This window comes from Silene latifolia, chromosome X, assembly GCF_048544455.1.
Source record: "Silene latifolia isolate original U9 population chromosome X, ASM4854445v1, whole genome shotgun sequence".
NCBI lineage: Eukaryota > Viridiplantae > Streptophyta > Magnoliopsida > Caryophyllales > Caryophyllaceae > Silene > Silene latifolia.
The window spans coordinates 134,809,770-134,827,802 of NC_133537.1; the positions used below are offsets into that span (position 1 = coordinate 134,809,770).

Here is an 18,033-nt window from a genome sequence, read left to right on the forward strand (position 1 = left end):
TTCTAGTCACTTAGAGACGTCACCTCGTACAAGTAACTAGAGGTGATTACTATGTTAATCCAGTTCAGTTTAATAGGGTTCAAAATTGTCTCAACAACCTATTTGGATAAAACAAAGTAATGAATAAAAGAGTTTAAAACTCAAACGATAAATGTGATTATCTTATATGAACAATCAATACAATATTATTACTTCATATCTCATAATCTAATACAAATTAGGCATATGCGTAAGACCCATGGAAACTACATGATGGTCATGCACCGCCTGCGATAAAGTCTTGGTTAAAGGATCAGCAATATTATCTTCTGTCCGAACACTACAAATCTCTATTTCCTTCTTTTCAATGTAATCCCTAATCATATGAATTTTTCTGTGTACATGTCTAGACTTGTTGCTAGACTTGGGCTCTTTAGCTTGCACGATGGCCGATATGCTGTCACAATAAAGTGTGATTGGATCTTTGGCGGAAGGAACTACCCTTAGTCCTTCTAAGAATTGCCTCATCCATACAGCTTCTTTGGTAGCTTCAGATGTTGCAATGTACTCAGCCTCCGTTGTAGAATCCGCAACTACTGGTTCTTTGAAGCTTCTCCAGCTAACGGCACCACCATTGATCATGAAAACGAAGCCAACTTGGGATTTTAAGTCATCCATGTCTGTTTGGAAGCTCGAGTCAGTGTAACCTTTCACACTAAGCTCGGTCTCACCTCCAAAAACCAAGAATAAATCCTTAGTCCTTATCATGTACTTAAGGATATTCTTGACGGCTACCCAGTGACTATAACCTGGATTGGCTTGATATCTACTTGTCATACTCAAGGCATATGAAACATTAGGACGAGTGAATATCATGGCATGCATGATTGATCTAACAGCAGAAGCATAAGGGATCAATTTCATGCGTTCCACATCTTCAAGTTCACTGGGTGACTGAGACTTGCTCAAGATAATTCCACTGCCCATTGGAATAAAACCCCTATTGGAATTTTCCATGCCGAAACGTTGAAGAATCTTATCAACATAAACTTCTTGACTTAATGCCAATATCCTTTTAGATCTTTCTCTATAGATTCGGATACCTAATATACATTGTGCTTCTCCTAAATCTTTCATATGGATGTGATTCCCCAACCACCCCTTGACAGAGGTAAGCGTAGGTATATCATTTCCAATGAGTAGTATGTCGTCCACATATAAGATAAGGAAGACGACACTGCTCCCACTGAATTTCATCTATAAGCAAGGTTCCTCGACACATCGAGTGAAACCATTCTCTTTTATGACATTGTTAAAATGATGATTCCAACTTCTTGATGGTGGCTTAAGACCATAGATGGATCGCTTAAGCTTGCATACCTTGTTAGGATTTTTCGGATTTACAAAACCCTCTGGTGGAGTCATATAGACTTCCTACTCTAAATACCCATTTAGGAAGGCGGTTTTTGACATCCATTTGCCATATTTCATAATCATGAAATGCGGCGATCTAACATATCCAAATAGATCTAAGCATGGCTACGGGGGGCAAAAGTTTCATCATAGTGTAAACCATGAATTTGGGTGAAACCTTTCGCCACTAACCTTGCTCTGTAGACATCATCATGCCCTTCTATGCCATTCTTTACTTTAAAGATCCTTTTGCATTGGAGAGGCTTTACACCCTCAGGCAAATCAACCAAGTCCCAAACTTGATTCTCATGCATAGAATTTATTTCGGATTGCATGGCTTCTTGCCATAAAGTTAAATTTGGACTAGAGATTGCATCTTTGTAGGTTACAGGTTCGTTACATTCCAAAAGTAACACGTTTAAGTAGTCATCTTCCTCAATAATATCTATGTATCTATTAGGCTGGCGACTGACTCTACCTAGCCTTCTAGGTTCAGAAGGAACAACATTCGTGTTAGACGAGGAAGGAACATCTTCTAGCATCCTCTCTTCAGATTATGGCTCTTGAACTTCATCAAGTTCAAATTTTCTCCCACTCTGTCTCTTAGAAATAAATTCCTTTCCTAAGAAGACAGCTTCATGAGCCACAAACACTTTGTTCTCGTGAGGGGTGTAGAAGTAATAGCCATATGTTTCCTTCGGATAACCTACAAATATACACCTTTGAGATCTTGGGGCTAGCTTGTTGTCAGTCTTAACTTTGACATGTGCGTCACAACCCCAAATCCTAAGGTGAGACAAATTAAGGACCCTCCCTTTCCACATCTTATATGGTGTCTTCTCAGTTGCTTTAGTCGGGCTACGATTGAGCGAACGAACGGCAGATAGGAGAGCAAATCCCCAAAAAGAGTTTGGTAAATCAGTTTGACTCAACATTGATTGAACCATATCAAGTAAGGTTCGATTTCTCCATTCGGCAACACCATTCAATTGTGGTGTTCCAGGAGGAGTAAGTTGTGACACAATGCCATAATCCTTTAAGTGTGAATCAAATTCATTATTGACATATTCACCACCATGATCGAATTGAAGTGCTTTAATCTTCTTATTCAATTGGTTCTCTACTTCATTTTGAAATTCTTTGCATTTATCAAAAACATCACTTTTATACTTGATCAAATAGATATACCCATATCTACTTAAGTCATCGGTAAAAGTGACGAAGTAGCCATAATTTCCTCTAGCGGTGATAGTCATTGGTCCACATACATCGGTGTGTATTAGACCCAATAAATAACTTGCTCATGTGCCTTTACCACTAAAGGGGGCACGAGTCATTTTGCCTAGAAGACATGATTCGCATACACAAAATGATTGAAAATCAAATGATTTTATTACACCAGTCGACACTAGTCTTTTAATGCGTTTTTCATTTATGTGACTGATGTGAACATTATTTGCGCACATTTAGTCCCCTAATTGAGCCTATTTTGCATACTATTATAACATTTTATGGCCATTTTATCCGTCAAAACCTTCCTATTTGCTTTTCTATCGCATTTCATATGTTTTGTAGAAAAGGAGAGAATAAGGCGGAAATCCCCGTCTTTCATGCATATTTGGAAGCTACTTGACGATACTAGATGGACTAGTATGAAGAGGAAGCAAAGACTAAAGACCAATCCCGCAAGAATAAAATGGGAATGAGCAAAAGGGAAGAAAAGAAGGAGAATCACTGCTGAAGAACAATCCGAGCGGATTGTTTCCAATCCGCCCGTCTCCTCACTACACAATCCGAGCGTCTTGCTCTGAATCCGCTCGGATTGCCCCACCAGAATCCGCCCGGATTCCATCAAATCCGCTCGGATTCCTTTCCAGCGATTATCGTGTTCTTCAAGCTCCGTGAAAGACTCCCTTCCTTCAAGAAATACCGGCTTCTCCCTGCTCAAATCTCAAAAGTGTAATTACTATTTTAGCCTTAGTTAACCCTAAATGCATCCACCTAATTTCCACTATAAATACCCCATCTTTGTAATTAGTCAAGCATGAGTTTTTAGGAGGAAATTCTCTTAGATTAGATTAGGAGTAGATTAGAATAGATTACTCTTTAATCTTTCCACAAATTACACATTAATCTTTCCATAATTATCGTTCAAGTTTATTATTCAAGTTTATTATTGGGTAATTGAAGATTATTGGGTTATTATTGGGAGATTGACAACCTTCCATCAATCATCAAGTTCTTCTATTATTTTTTGCTTTATTAGTTGGATCATCTTAAGTTGGTATAATTCCTTTACTCTTTAATCTTTATTGTTCATTTCTTCATTCTATTATCATGTTTATACTTGTTGTGATGATTGACACCCTTATTAACATGTTAAACTTGATAATGAGTGAGTAGTCCTTTAGCTATGATTAGTGGGTAATTAAGGGAAACCAACATGGGATTGATTCATGCTTAATCTAATATGTTCACATGATTAAATTGCTTGCTTGTTGTGATGTAAACTTTATGCACATGTTATGTTTGATGAAATGCTAAGCCTATGAATCCTTGCATTTTTACCATCTCTTATCTACTTAACTTGACACGTAAGATATAACCCAACTCGAGTCTTGTTAGATCATGCATAGAAGTTGAATAGGAGGAAAGTAAGTCGACTTGTAGGTGTTGTACAATCTAATCGATTCGGCTCCGGGACCCAACCCTTCCTATGAACCGTAAGACATAACCCAACTCGGTTCCCCCACAACACTAATTGCTTGCATATAATTGTAAACATGTTTGTATGATCAAAACCATGAATCCCCCATGACCCCATTATATCCTAGCACTTTTAATCAATTGTTTACATCCTTTATTTCATTGCTTGTTTTACCTTATTGCTTTTATTAGTCTAGAACACAACTACAAACCCCATCAATTGTGACACTAGCATAAATTGAGATAGATGGACTTAGAACCCAAAGCACACCGTCCCATGGATCGACCTCGACTTACCACTAACTAGTTGTATGTTGAGTATTATAAATGTGTTTGATTGGATGTGACCCGACGACATCGCAAGCCACATCAAAATGGCGCCGTTGCCGGGGATGGTGCTTTGTGATTAAGTTCTTACTTGTTTGTCTATTTTGATTTTTCTTTCACCTTGAGGAACTTGTTCCTCAAGGATTGTTCTTACCGTTTTTGTTTAGTTCCCATGTTTGTAGTTGTATCTTTATCTTGACCATGATGATGCAAGACTTAACATATGGAGTATGTGGTGGATCTTTTGAGTATGACTATGGGTATGGGGAGTTTGAGGAGCAAGTCAACACAAACCTACCTTATTATTTGTACAACGAAAATCCTAACCACTACCCCAATTTTTCCCACCAAAATCACCACGCCCAATATCAACAACAATCACTCCCCCAATACCCACTTCATAATGAGTTTCAATTGCCACAATACAACCACTTTCACACCCACCCACAACAAAAAGATGAACCCATTCAAAACATGATTCTCCAAATGATGGGAGACCAACAAAACTTCTTCAACCAAATGCTAGAAGAGAGCCGAAAAGAAGATAATGTTCTTAAAGACATTGTTATCCAAAGAGAGGAGTTGAGGATTCAAATTGCCCAATTAAAAGAATCCCAAGCAAACACTCACCACCGTTCTTTGGATATTGAGCATAGATGCGAATTTGAAGTAGTGACCTTTGACATGGAAGATGAGAAGTGGGAGGAGCCAAGTTCCTTGAGCTCTTGTGACTATGAAAGTGTTGTGTTCGATGAAGAAGACATGAGGTTGAGCAAACCAAATACTCTTAACCTCTGTGAGTATGAGGGTGTGTCTTTTGATGTGAATATTGAGGTGTTGAAAAAGGAGTTACATGGAGCCCACATTCATGATTCACGTGAAGATAGCAACAATAATGATGAACCTAGAGGAGGGACTCTCAATATCACCTTGCTTGAGGAACCTATCCTTGAGGCATTTGAGATACCCTATCATGAAGAAGACCGTCCTTCCTTTATCCGTCATGAAGACCACTTGGCACCTATCTTGGAGCCAATGATCATTGAAGAGGATATGATAGACCTTCTTCAAAAGGCCAAAGTTTCATACAAGAGCTATTTGGTGAAAAAGCTCAAAGAGAAAATTGCTCGTGAGGCTACTTGTGAAGATTTGGCACCCACAATCTCAACTCCTATGGTATCCAATCATCAAAGTTATGAAAATTCTCCTTCTACCTTGGAAGGATTGAAAAATCGAAATGCTATCATCATCACCAAAATTGAAGAAGAAGTTGGTAAGTGGAAGTCCATGGATGGAAATGAACCACACTTCATGCTTAGTGTTGGCAAGAATCATGGGTTTACCTATTTGAAGCATCGGGAAGGCTCTAACGCTAAGGAAAAGGCAAGGAAAAGAACATTCTACAAGCCTCCTTGGCCAAATTTCATATTCAAATTGAGCAACCCATACTTGTGCTTGTTTGGAGCTTGTTCACAAGCTTTTGATCTTTTATTAAGAGCTTTGAGCTCTATGGATAAGAATCTCTACAAATTAAACTAGTTTGGTGGAGTCCTACCTCAAAACCACCATTTGTAAAATATTTCTTGAACCCTTTTACTTTGTATAATATTGTACATTTACATTTGCATTTAATTTCTTGCATGAGAGAGGAGAGAGAGAGAGTCATCTTACATGTTTCATGAGCAAATTTCAGAAAAAGATAAGGAAAAAGAGAAAATCAGTGAAAAGGGGTATGTTGTTTCGTGAAAAAGAAAGAAGAAGAAGAAGGAAAGAAGCAGAAAGACGCCCGGATTCTAGCAAATCCGCCCGACCAAGGCACACGGGAAAGCAAAAATTGAAACTGAAGAAGAATCCGTGCGTGTTCCAGGAAATCCGCCCGTCCTAGACAATCCGTCCGTCTTCTCCACGGGACGCCCGTCCCATATGTCGTCCAGAAGCAAGATTTTAAACTGTGCCAAAATCCGTGCGGACTATCGAGAATCCGCCCGTCTAGATCAAGCCGTGCGTCCCGAACAAAATCCGCCCGTCTTTTCCCTGCTTCTCAGCCAAAGAATTTCTCTGTTCTAGAATCCGTGCGGATTCTACCAAAGACGCCCGTCTTCTTTCCACAAAATCCGCCCGTCTCGACTAAAATCCGCTCGGATTGTATTGTTCTCTCGGATAAAACGGGTTCGATCCAATCTTATCCGTTCGGATTCCCTTCTTCTTCTATATAATCACCCCCCTTCTCCCTCATTTCCTCACCTTACCAAACCCTAAAACACTCATCTCAACCCTCAAAATCATCCTCCAATCCTCAAAAACACCCCCATCACCAACATCCAAATGGCACCATTGACAAACACCAAGGGAAAGGCCAAGAAATTGGTTGAATCACTCGGGAAGAAGCGCAAGGGATCAACCTCTTCAACACCACGAGAGGTAGTACTACCAAGGAACACCCGACCCTTAATGAGGGGAGGCATTGAACAACTCAACAACTTCCAAGAAGTGATCTTCCTATCCGACGACCACCGCGAAAAATTCGTCGAGCTTCTAGGTAAGAAGTACGAACCTACTTAATTTGTTGATACTAGGGTGTTGGAAATCCTTAAGATAAGGTACCCTACCGAGATGTTCTTTAATGGCCTTGGCATTGGGAACTTTTTCCATGCCCATGAAGAGACTTACCTTAGTCTCACCCTTGAATTCTTGAGTAGCCTTCGCATTGTGGCGGATACCCACAACAATGTAGGCATGGAGTTTAGGTTATGCAACCTAGACCATGTTCTTTCTCTTGAGGAATTTGCCTATGTTTTCGGTCTTGAAGTACCCACCGACTATACCGAAAAGCCCGATAATTTTAGTGTGGACTTTCTTTGGAAAGCTATCTCCGGGAGGGACTTTACCCATATAAAGCGTTGCTATACATTTGCTATCCAACATCCGGTGATTCGATTCACCGAACGCTTTGTAGCCGGTTGCATCAATGGGAGGTACGAGCAAGATCGGTGTACTCTCATCGACTTAACTTTTCTTGAGTCTTATTTGAATGTTCGAGCGGTGAGGCGTTATAACTTCAACACGCCACTTGAGATACTTACTAGGTTCCATGATTTTGCTCAAGGGACCACCCAACTCAAAACCTTTGTGATGGGAGGTATAATTACAATTTTGGCCAATCACCTTTGTCCCGGGTTCAATGCCCGAGGAACCTATATTCCTCTTGAGGGGAGGACTTTGATTGATGAGCACACCATCTTCCACAGTCACCGATGGTGTAACTACACTCGAGATGGGAGTGTGGAGTGGCACACCAAGGGATGCACTTCAATGATCCTTGAGGGATGGAAGATACCGGGCATTGACCCAAGATTGAGTCCATACTCTCCTCCACCAAGCTACCTCCTTGAAATCCAAATTCTTGATAATCCCCCTCAAAGGGAAGAGCCACACCGTCAACCACCTCGTGGAGGGCCGGGAATACCTATTCGCCCACCTTCCTACGTACCCATCCCGCCATACCCTACTCCTTATACGGAATTCCAACCGGAAGTCCCCAACACCCCGGGTATTAATGATTTGATGGCACTCATGAATAGAGTGGACCTTGGGGTGCATAAAGGAAGGGAAGACAACTACTTGGCCCTCTACCCCCAATACTATAACATGGCTCAACAAGGGTATGTTGACCCTAATGGCCCTTTACCCTCTTGGGCACAACCGGAGCTCTTGTTCCCAAATTATGGGGACCAAGCTTCGGGTCGAGGAGACGGAGGGCATTCTAGCCAAGGAGGAGGATTTGACCAAGGAGGATATTGGGGCCAAGCACCCGGATATGATCAAGCCGGAAGCTCTCATGGTTTTGGCTATGATCAAAATGAGGATGACGAGTGAAAGAGGCCTACTTCACCACTTCCATTTGTATGATACCCATCTCTCTCTCTCTCTTTTGTATATTTATTGCATTTAGTGTAGTTTTTGCATGCATTTGTATTATATTTCATATTGCATTTGCATTAGTCAGTTCATGTAGTATAGTTTGCATTGTAATATATCTCACATGATTCATGTAGATAGTTGCATATAGATTAGAATTCATGCATAGTCACTAATGACCAATCCTATTCTTTTCTACACTAGAGATAGTGTTTAAATCGGTTTGGGGAGGTTTGATCATAAGTGACCATAGTTTAAATCATGCATCATATAGTATAGTTTAGATTGCATTCATTTGTTATATATGTCATATAGAATTGCATTTACTTAGAGCATGCATTCATTCATATCATATCATTGCATTTGTACTTCATTTCTAAAACTCAAAAATCCAAAAACGTGTATTTCCTCTTTATTCCTACTCCTACATGTACATTGAGGACAATGTCCAAAATAAAGTGGGGGATGAGAATTTATATTCCAAAATTGATAAAAATTGAAAAATTTTGAAAAATCTCAAAAATATATCTTTTAATTTCATAAAATCAAAAACCATAAAAATTTGAAAAATTGAAAAATCCAAAAACAAGTTCATTTCCTTTGTAGTGTAGACTTGTATATATTATTGTATATATTGTGTTTGTTCATCCTTGTTCACATTGATTGACTACGCCACATCCGAGACATGAGGATATTGAAGACCGCATGGTATGATCTTTCCAATCTCCTTTTTCCTCTTTATGTTAATGACTATGTGGCTTTATTTTGATTGATGCGGTAAAAACAATGTGAACTTAGGACTTGCATTTAGATTGTTTGTCATATTAGTTGGTAGAATCATATGCATTAGGATGTATATATATTAGTTGCATCATGGCATGTAGTTTGCATGTTAGGAAAATTTTTTTGCGAAACCATCTATTTGGGAAGCTTGACAAGTGTATATAAGCCCTAGTAGATGCTTTTTCTTCTTAAGACTTTGCTTGTTAGAATACTTGTAAAACACTCTAGGATGTGTCATGCTAGTATCCTTTGACCCATGGATAAAGGCCTAGTCAAGAGTACCTTGTGGTGTGATAACTCCTTGGCTACCGTTTATTCCAAGGCAACCCTTGAAACCATGCATCCATCCATCCATCATCCATGTTCTACCACATTTTGTCAACAAAAGGGAATGGGCACAAAAAGAAATCAATTTGAGTTCAATGAAATGAAAAGTGAAAGAAAGTTTGCAAAAATGCATCAAATGAAAAGAGGATCAAAAATGGAACTCCTAAGCTTCAAATATAAGCCACCCTCCCTACATATGGGGTGACTTTGAAAATGTTCAAAGAGAAATGCAAAGAAAAGTTGAAAGTTGTCAATTATTGAATTGCCAAAAATCAAAAAGAAATGGCAAAAGAAAGTGTTCTCAAATATCAAATGCCAAAAGAAATTGGGGGGAAAAACAAAAACAAAAGCAAACTCCCAAAATGAAACTCAAATACTATCGATCCCTTTTCCACCTTATCCATTTTGTGCATGGTAGAGAGGGGACGACCCTTCTTCTTGTCTAGGCAAGAGGGGGAATTCCGCGATCCTCCAGTGTTTCTAACACCATAGGGAGTCTACTCTTGACAAAAGCATTCAACGATTGAGGACAAAGGTACCCTAGCTTGACACAACTTGGAGGTGATTTATTGGTATCCTTCTAGGCTTAGTAGTTTGAATAAGTTGCATCTATGAAGGAGTGTGTACCCTTGAATTGCTTCCCTTGTAGATAATTTCCGCCACTTAGATGAGGAAAGTGGCTATTCTTTTGTAGATGCATCCATTATGTGATTTTGTATGCTTAATGTTTGGATGTGTCGCCATTTTGGCAAGACCCACCTTGCCTTGCAAGAAGGCATCCTACCTCATGGTTGTCTTGTTGTGAGTTGAAGGGGCGGAGTGAGACCCGCTAATTGTCTCATATCGGTTATGTTATTAGGTTAGTTTAAATAAAGGTCTAGTTTTAGTCACCTCTTTACTCGGGACGAGTAAAGGTTCAGTTTGGGGATATTTGATGTGAACATTATTTGCGCACATTTAGTCCCCTAATTGAGCCTATTTTGCATACTATTATAACATTTTATGGCCATTTTATCCGTCAAAACCTTCCTATTTGCTTTTCTATCGCATTTCATATGTTTTGTAGAAAAGGAGAGAATAAGGCGGAAATCCCCGTCTTTCATGCATATTTGGAAGCTACTTGACGATACTAGATGGACTAGTATGAAGAGGAAGCAAAGACTAAAGACCAATCCCGCAAGAATAAAATGGGAATGAGCAAAAGGGAAGAAAAGAAGGAGAATCACTGCTGAAGAACAATCCGAGCGGATTGTTTCCAATCCGCCCGTCTCCTCACTACACAATCCGAGCGTCTTGCTCTGAATCCGCTCGGATTGCCCCACCAGAATCCGCCCGGATTCCATCAAATCCGCTCGGATTCCTTTCCAGCGATTATCGTGTTCTTCAAGCTCCGTGAAAGACTCCCTTCCTTCAAGAAATACCGGCTTCTCCCTGCTCAAATCTCAAAAGTGTAATTACTATTTTAGCCTTAGTTAACCCTAAATGCATCCACCTAATTTCCACTATAAATACCCCATCTTTGTAATTAATCAAGCATGAGTTTTTAGGAGGAAATTCTCTTAGATTAGATTAGGAGTAGATTAGAATAGATTACTCTTTAATCTTTCCACAAATTACACATTAATCTTTCCATAATTATCGTTCAAGTTTATTATTCAAGTTTATTATTGGGTAATTGAAGATTATTGGGTTATTATTGGGAGATTGACAACCTTCCATCAATCATCATGTTCTTCTATTATTCTTTTCTTTATTAGTTGGATCATCTTAAGTTGGTATAATTCCTTTACTCTTTAATCTTTATTGTTCATTTCTTCATTCTATTATCATGTTTATACTTGTTGTGATGATTGACACCCTTATTAACATGTTAAACTTGATAATGAGTGAGTAGTCCTTTAGCTAGGATTAGTGGGTAATTAAGGGAAACCAACATGGGATTGATTCATGCTTAATCTAATATGTTCACATGATTAAATTGCTTGCTTGTTGTGATGTAAACTTTATGCACATGTTATGTTTGATGAAATGCTAAGCCTATGAATCCTTGCATTTTTACCATCTCTTATCTACTTAACTTGACTTGTAAGATATAACCCAACTCGAGTCTTGTTAGATCATGCATAGAAGTTGAATAGGAGGAAAGTAAGTCGACTTGTAGGTGTTGTACAATCTAATCGATTCGGCTCCGGGACCCAACCCTTCCTATGAACCGTAAGACATAACCCAACTCGGTTCCCCCACAACACTAATTGCTTGCATATAATTGTAAACATGTTTGTATGATCAAAACCATGAATCCCCCATGACCCCATGATATCCTAGCACTTTTAATCAATTGTTTACATCCTTTATTTCATTGCTTGTTTTACCTTATTGCTTTTATTAGTCTAGAACACAACTACAAACCCCATCAATTGTGACACTAGCATAAATTGAGATAGATGGACTTAGAACCCAAAGCACACCGTCCCATGGATCGACCTCGACTTACCACTAACTAGTTGTATGTTGAGTATTATAAATGTGTTTGATTGGATGTGACCCGACGACATCGCAAGCCACATCAATGACCTAATTGACAATGCCAAATGTATGAATCATTTGGGTCACTTGTTTTGAGTCTTTTTGATTGTATGTTATAGATATCTTTGCTTGAGATAGAAGTTTCAAGAACATAAATGACATTAATTGAAGTGGCTCGGCCTATGGCCAAGTCATTTCTAGAAATTTCACAACAATTGTTCTTAATAGCAAAAGCAAAACCTTCCATGTCTAACATGGCAACGGAAATTATGTTCTTAGATAATGAAGGTACAAAATAACAATTATGTAAGTACAACTCAAAGCCATTAGCTAATATAAGTACATAGTTTCCTTTTGAAGTGGCGGCTACCCTAGCTCCATTTCCTAGTCGGAGATCCACGTCACCCTTGTTTAGCTTTTCCACGTTCTTTGGCCCCTGTAAATGATTACAAAGGTGAGAACCACATCCGGTATCCAATACCCATGTTGAAGTGGAAGTGAGATTTATATCGATAACAAAGATTTCGGAAGGAGTATTACTATTACTAAGTCCCAAAAAGAAGGGGCAATCCTTCACCCAATGGCCCTTGCCATGACAATAAAGGCATATATTATTGGTAGTCCTACTAACCATTATACCCTTATGGTTCGATTTTGCCCTTTTTCTTTTCTTCTTAACGGTAAGCATTTTGCCAAAACTCCCACTAGCTCCATGATTTTTCCTTTCTTCCAAAGACATGGAGCCCATGTTATTAGAGAGATTGTCTTCACAAGACTTTTCCACCAAGTTGCTAGGTTTGACGGGAGGTGATGAAGTGGTAATAAAGTTAAGGCTTCCATCGAAACTAATGCCAAAATGAATTTCTCTAGTCGAATCAAGGTTGTGGAGTGTGTATATATCGTCGAAGGATTCATGACAAGATTCAATGGTGATGGGTGTTAAACAACTAGATGAATCCATGGCGGTGAAACAAGATAACTATAAAATGGAGATGAAGAAAATAATTAACATTTATCATTTTACTTGTAAACATTTTAACAAGATTTTAATAATTAAGCATTTATATAATGACATCGCACCTAAATTATATAAATGATTCCGAGATCCATCCTTATACAAACATGGGCACGGGAAACCTATACAACCCATACTTGGATAAATTTGGTGAATTAACTCTTTAATTGATTCTACTATAGAATTCTCGGTCGATGTATTTCATAAAATCCATTTCTAGCTCCGGAACATAAGACTAGTCTTTATATCCCGTTGAGTCCAACCAAATTTCGCGTGTAATAACGTGTTATCACCTCACTTACCCAATGAAAAATGAAAGTACCACGGGGAACCGAATCTACCCCAAATGTCAAAGGGATTTATGAGTCCTACTATTTGGTAAGGCTAATCTCAATTTTGAATGTATGTGTGAGGTCTTGTCGATTTATTATCTATCATCTTTAAGTGAACTAAGTCGATGAATACTTGATAATTATAATTGACAATAGTCGATAAGACGATTAAAAATGCATGTGAAGTTATGGCAATTTGGAAATGCATGCAAACATATAAAGCAAGCATAAAATGAAAAGCAAAATTCCTAGTATGGCCTTTCCTAAAAATAGAAAATCTTAATAAAATGTACATTGTACTTCCTATTATACATTTGTAAAATAAAATCTAATAAAATAAAATAAAAGTGATACGATATCACATTAAACTAAAACCGAATCAATATTCCCTTTCATTACGGGTAATATCGATTAAAAAACTAAGGCCATACTAAGATAAAAATTACAAAATTCCAAAATTATATAAATAAACTATGAAATTCATCAAAGAAAAAATGCAGCATTATAATATGTATCTAACATGCCAAAATTCGTGCCAAATCGCCCTGTTTAAATTATATCGTAAATATAGTCCGGTTTTATGGAAATTCGTGATTTTTAACTTATTAAAATCACCAAAAACATTACTAAAATATAATTTTAGTCCAAGTTAATTACCCTAATATTTTAGGACTCAAACATTAGTCATCACTCAATCTTTGACAATAATTCAACTTGATTTACAATTTATGCTCATATTGACCTTAAAATCATAACCTTTAATGAAATAAATCCAAATTAAATTACAATAATTTCTAAATTTGAATTATAAATTTTTGAACATTCTGGAATAATTCCATGACACTCATAATGTGAAAAATCAAGGTTAAAATTATTCTAATTTAAATCGAGAAAATATAGTTGCTATATATCGGTTTTATCAAATAAAACATCTAAAGTATATGAAAATCAATCTAATCAATGTTCTAACTTTAGATCTGATATGTGGAATATTTATGCAACTTTAAATAATTTTATCATGCCATGTAATGTATTTTAGCTATTTTTACTAAATTAGTCACTATTTATGTCATTTTTACACTGAAAATTCATAAATCACGCAAAATAACACGAGTTCTTCTCAAAATTTACACACAATGAGTAAAATGTGCATGTGACAACATATTAAAATTTGATGGCCTGTTACGAAGTTTAACTAATTTTAACCATTTTAACTCCATTTATTCCATTTTTATCTCATAAAAATCATAAATCGTGCAATATTAATCACATTAATACAAAATTTTACATACAATAAGTAAAATATGCATGTGAGGTCATATAAAAAATTCAAGATCAGAAACAAATTTTAACTATTTTTAGCATTTTAAACACCATTTTATTCAATAAAATGTAATATAATTACTAAAAATCATTCAAATGAGCCAAAAATTACCATAAATCAGCAATTACCTAAACTTATTTTAGGACCAGAATATATGACATACAAAATTTTTTTGTGACCTAATCATATAAATCACAAATTTCTAGTTTTAATTTAGTCGGAAAAACTAAGCCGAATAATGCATGCAACAACCATAGCTCTGATACCACTTGAAAGGATTTCTATAACCCTCTAATTAAACTATTTTAATTATAGATCTAATTTACTCATTAAACTTGATATAGATCTTATGCATGCATAACAAAATTAAATCAAAGATTAATAAGAAGGCTTCTTACAATGCGGAAATCGGATTTGGGGCACAAGCAAGAACACCTTTCTTACTTGTTCTTAAGCTTAAATATTGGAAGATTCCTATAGTCCCAATAGTATAAGACCCTCCTATTAGTTGCACCAAGACAACCCCCTTAAAACTACTAAATAATTGACTAGATTACTTTAGTAACCATCCTTAAAATATGATCCAATAATATTTTATTACTAATATAGTAATTTGTATATTTAGATATTATAATAATTTTATTTTATCTATTATTTATTTTAGAGAAGAAAGAAGAGTAAGAAGTATATATTTTTGTAAGAATGAATGTAGGAAAAATAAGAACAATTCTTATCATAAAAGGGAGAGGAAAATCGGTTGGGAGGAGAGAGGGAGTGAGCCAATGCATGCCCATATTGCTTTATCAATTGTTCTTCTCAAAATTGCTAGGGCGTGGTTTAAGTTTTAGAGGGTAATCATTATGTTTACCACGAATAAAATAATTTTACCATTTTACCTAAACCATCCCACAAAACCGGTTTTCCTAGGTTAATATGGAGTCCATTTTATTTTTGTCAATTTGTCATTTTGTCATATAATGTGTGACATGTGACATGTAACATGTTATTAATCAGGTTAATGCATTTTTAACAATTAAATATCATTACATATATTAATTTAATTATATACAATAATTGACTAGTAATTCACAATTACAAGTAAATAAAATGGTTCATGTTAATATAATCTACAACATATTGCAATTATAATTAACCGTTCATTCTTATTTTAATTGTTTCATAAACAATATATTTTAGTAATATAACATCTTAATTACTAAAACGAATCTTATTTAATCGAATTACAATAAGATTCATATTCTTACTCACATTCGTGAATTGTTCCATTTTAAGGAATTAATTAATCTGTATCATTATACAATTAATTAATTTTATCTATTAAGAAGATCATCACTCAAGTGTGACCTTTAGGGATCAACTGATCACCACCGTATAAACGACAGTAACGTCAAACTCTAGTCAGCCAATCATTACCGATTAATGTTGATCAGTTAACTTATAAAAAGAACCATCCCTTTACGTATTCTTATTATGAGTTTCAATAATGTGGTCGCACTATTGATGAGGACACATACTCCAACATTCCTAAGGATATAGTGTCAGATAGGGATGGGGGGTTCATATCACGGTTTTGGAGAGAGTTGCAGGAGTTGATGGGAACTACTTTGAAGATGAGTACTGCTTTTCATCCTGCGATAGGTGGAGAGACAGAGAGGACCTTCAAGACTTTGGAGGATATGCTGCGAGCTTGTGTGATGGAGTTTGGTGGTAGCTCGGAGGGTAGATTGGATCTTATTGAGTTTTCTTATAACAACAACTATCACACGTGTATTGGGATGGCACCGTTTGAGGCTTTGTTTGGGAGGAGGTGTAGGAGTCCGATTTGCTGGGATGATAGAGCTGAGGCAGTGGTTTTAGGACCACAGATGGTACAGGAGATGATAGAACAGGTTCTGCTGATCAGGCAAAAGATGAAAGCGGCTCAGGATCGACAAAAGAGTTATGCAGACTTACATCGTCGTGACATAGAGTTTCAGGTTGGGGACAAGGTTCTTTTGAAATTATCTCCTATGCGTGGGATCTAGAGGTCTGGTAAGAAAGGGAAGCTGAGCCAGAATTTTATCGGGCCATATGAGATTTTGGATTGCGTGGGTGAGGTTGCTTACCAGTTAGCGTTGCCAGGAGCTTTGGATAGACTGCATAATGTGTTTCATGTGTCTCAGTTACGGAAGTATGTGAGCGATCCTTCACATGTCTTAGAGGTGGAGAACATAGAGTTGGATGAGTCCTTGTCTTATCTTGAGGTGCCAAAACAGATTCTTGATCGCATGGTTCGGAAAACTAGGAATGGGGAAACATTGTTGCTTAAGGTTCTTGGGTCTAACCATGAGGTTGAGGAAGCTACTTGGGAGGCGGAAGAGTCTATGAGGGAGCGGTATCCGTCTCTTTTTGATCAGGTATGTGTGGTTATGGGGACGTAACCATGTTTCTTTTAGGGGGGTAGGAGATGGTCGCATAAATTTTAGTGTGGTTTTATATTAGTTTTGGTATAGTTAGTAGTAGCTTTGAGTCGGTTTGAGTTTTGGTTGGGAGTTTTGTTTCGAGTTTTGGTTATGTTTTTGTGTTAGAGTTGAGATAGTATGTTTTATTTTTGTGTATGGGTTGAACTTCGGGGACGAAGTTCTTTTTAAGGAGGGAAGACTGTAATACTTCGGTTTTCTATGTCTATGGGTACTCTATTGAGTGGAGCTTACTCTATCGAGTAAGTATGTTTTTACGCAAAACAGTAGTCTGCCTGATGGGTACTCGATCGAGTACGTATGAGACTCGATCGAGTAAGAGTCACTCGATCGAGTAAGTCACTTACTCGATCGAGTAATTCGGTCTTATGGGTTATTTTAGCCGGGTTTTGTTAATAAAGCGTGATTAGTATAAAAGGTTTCCGTCATTCTTTTTAATCACTTTTTCACCTTTCTAAGACCTTCCAAAAGAAAAGAAGTTACGTAGTTCGCTTTGATCGCGTTATTGGCAAATCCCAAGGCTAGGATCGTTAGATTGTCTTGTTCTTTACGCCGTTGAGTTCGTCGTGTCGAGGGTAAGCTTCTTGTATAATTTTTATAATGTTTTGATAAGTTTGTTTAAAACCCTAATTAGGTAGATTTGGGGGTTTTGGGAGGATTATATTGATTAGGTGATAATTGTATGCATATGTGTTATAGGAGGAGGATTCGTAGAGAAACATTACTGATTAGCTGCTGTTACGGTCTTGTGATTGCTATTCCAGGTAGGGTTTCCCTACTCAGTATTGTTTACATGGCATTGTTGATGATTAATCGTTGTTGTTGATTTATATCATATCGGGTTTGGAATTGGTGATTGTTGATTGTATAATGTGGTTGTTGTATAATTGTCCGTGGTTTGTG

General features: G+C 37.2%; 1 protein-coding gene across 1 annotated transcript; it reads right to left on the minus strand.

The window, feature by feature from the left end:
* Nucleotides 1-207: 207 nt before the first annotated feature.
* Nucleotides 208-996, minus strand: LOC141618400 (secreted RxLR effector protein 161-like). The gene has a single exon (XM_074435497.1). It carries the CDS (start codon nucleotides 994-996, stop codon nucleotides 208-210), a length of 789 nt encoding a protein of 262 aa, XP_074291598.1.
* Between the last annotated feature and the right edge of the window lie 17,037 nt (nucleotides 997-18,033).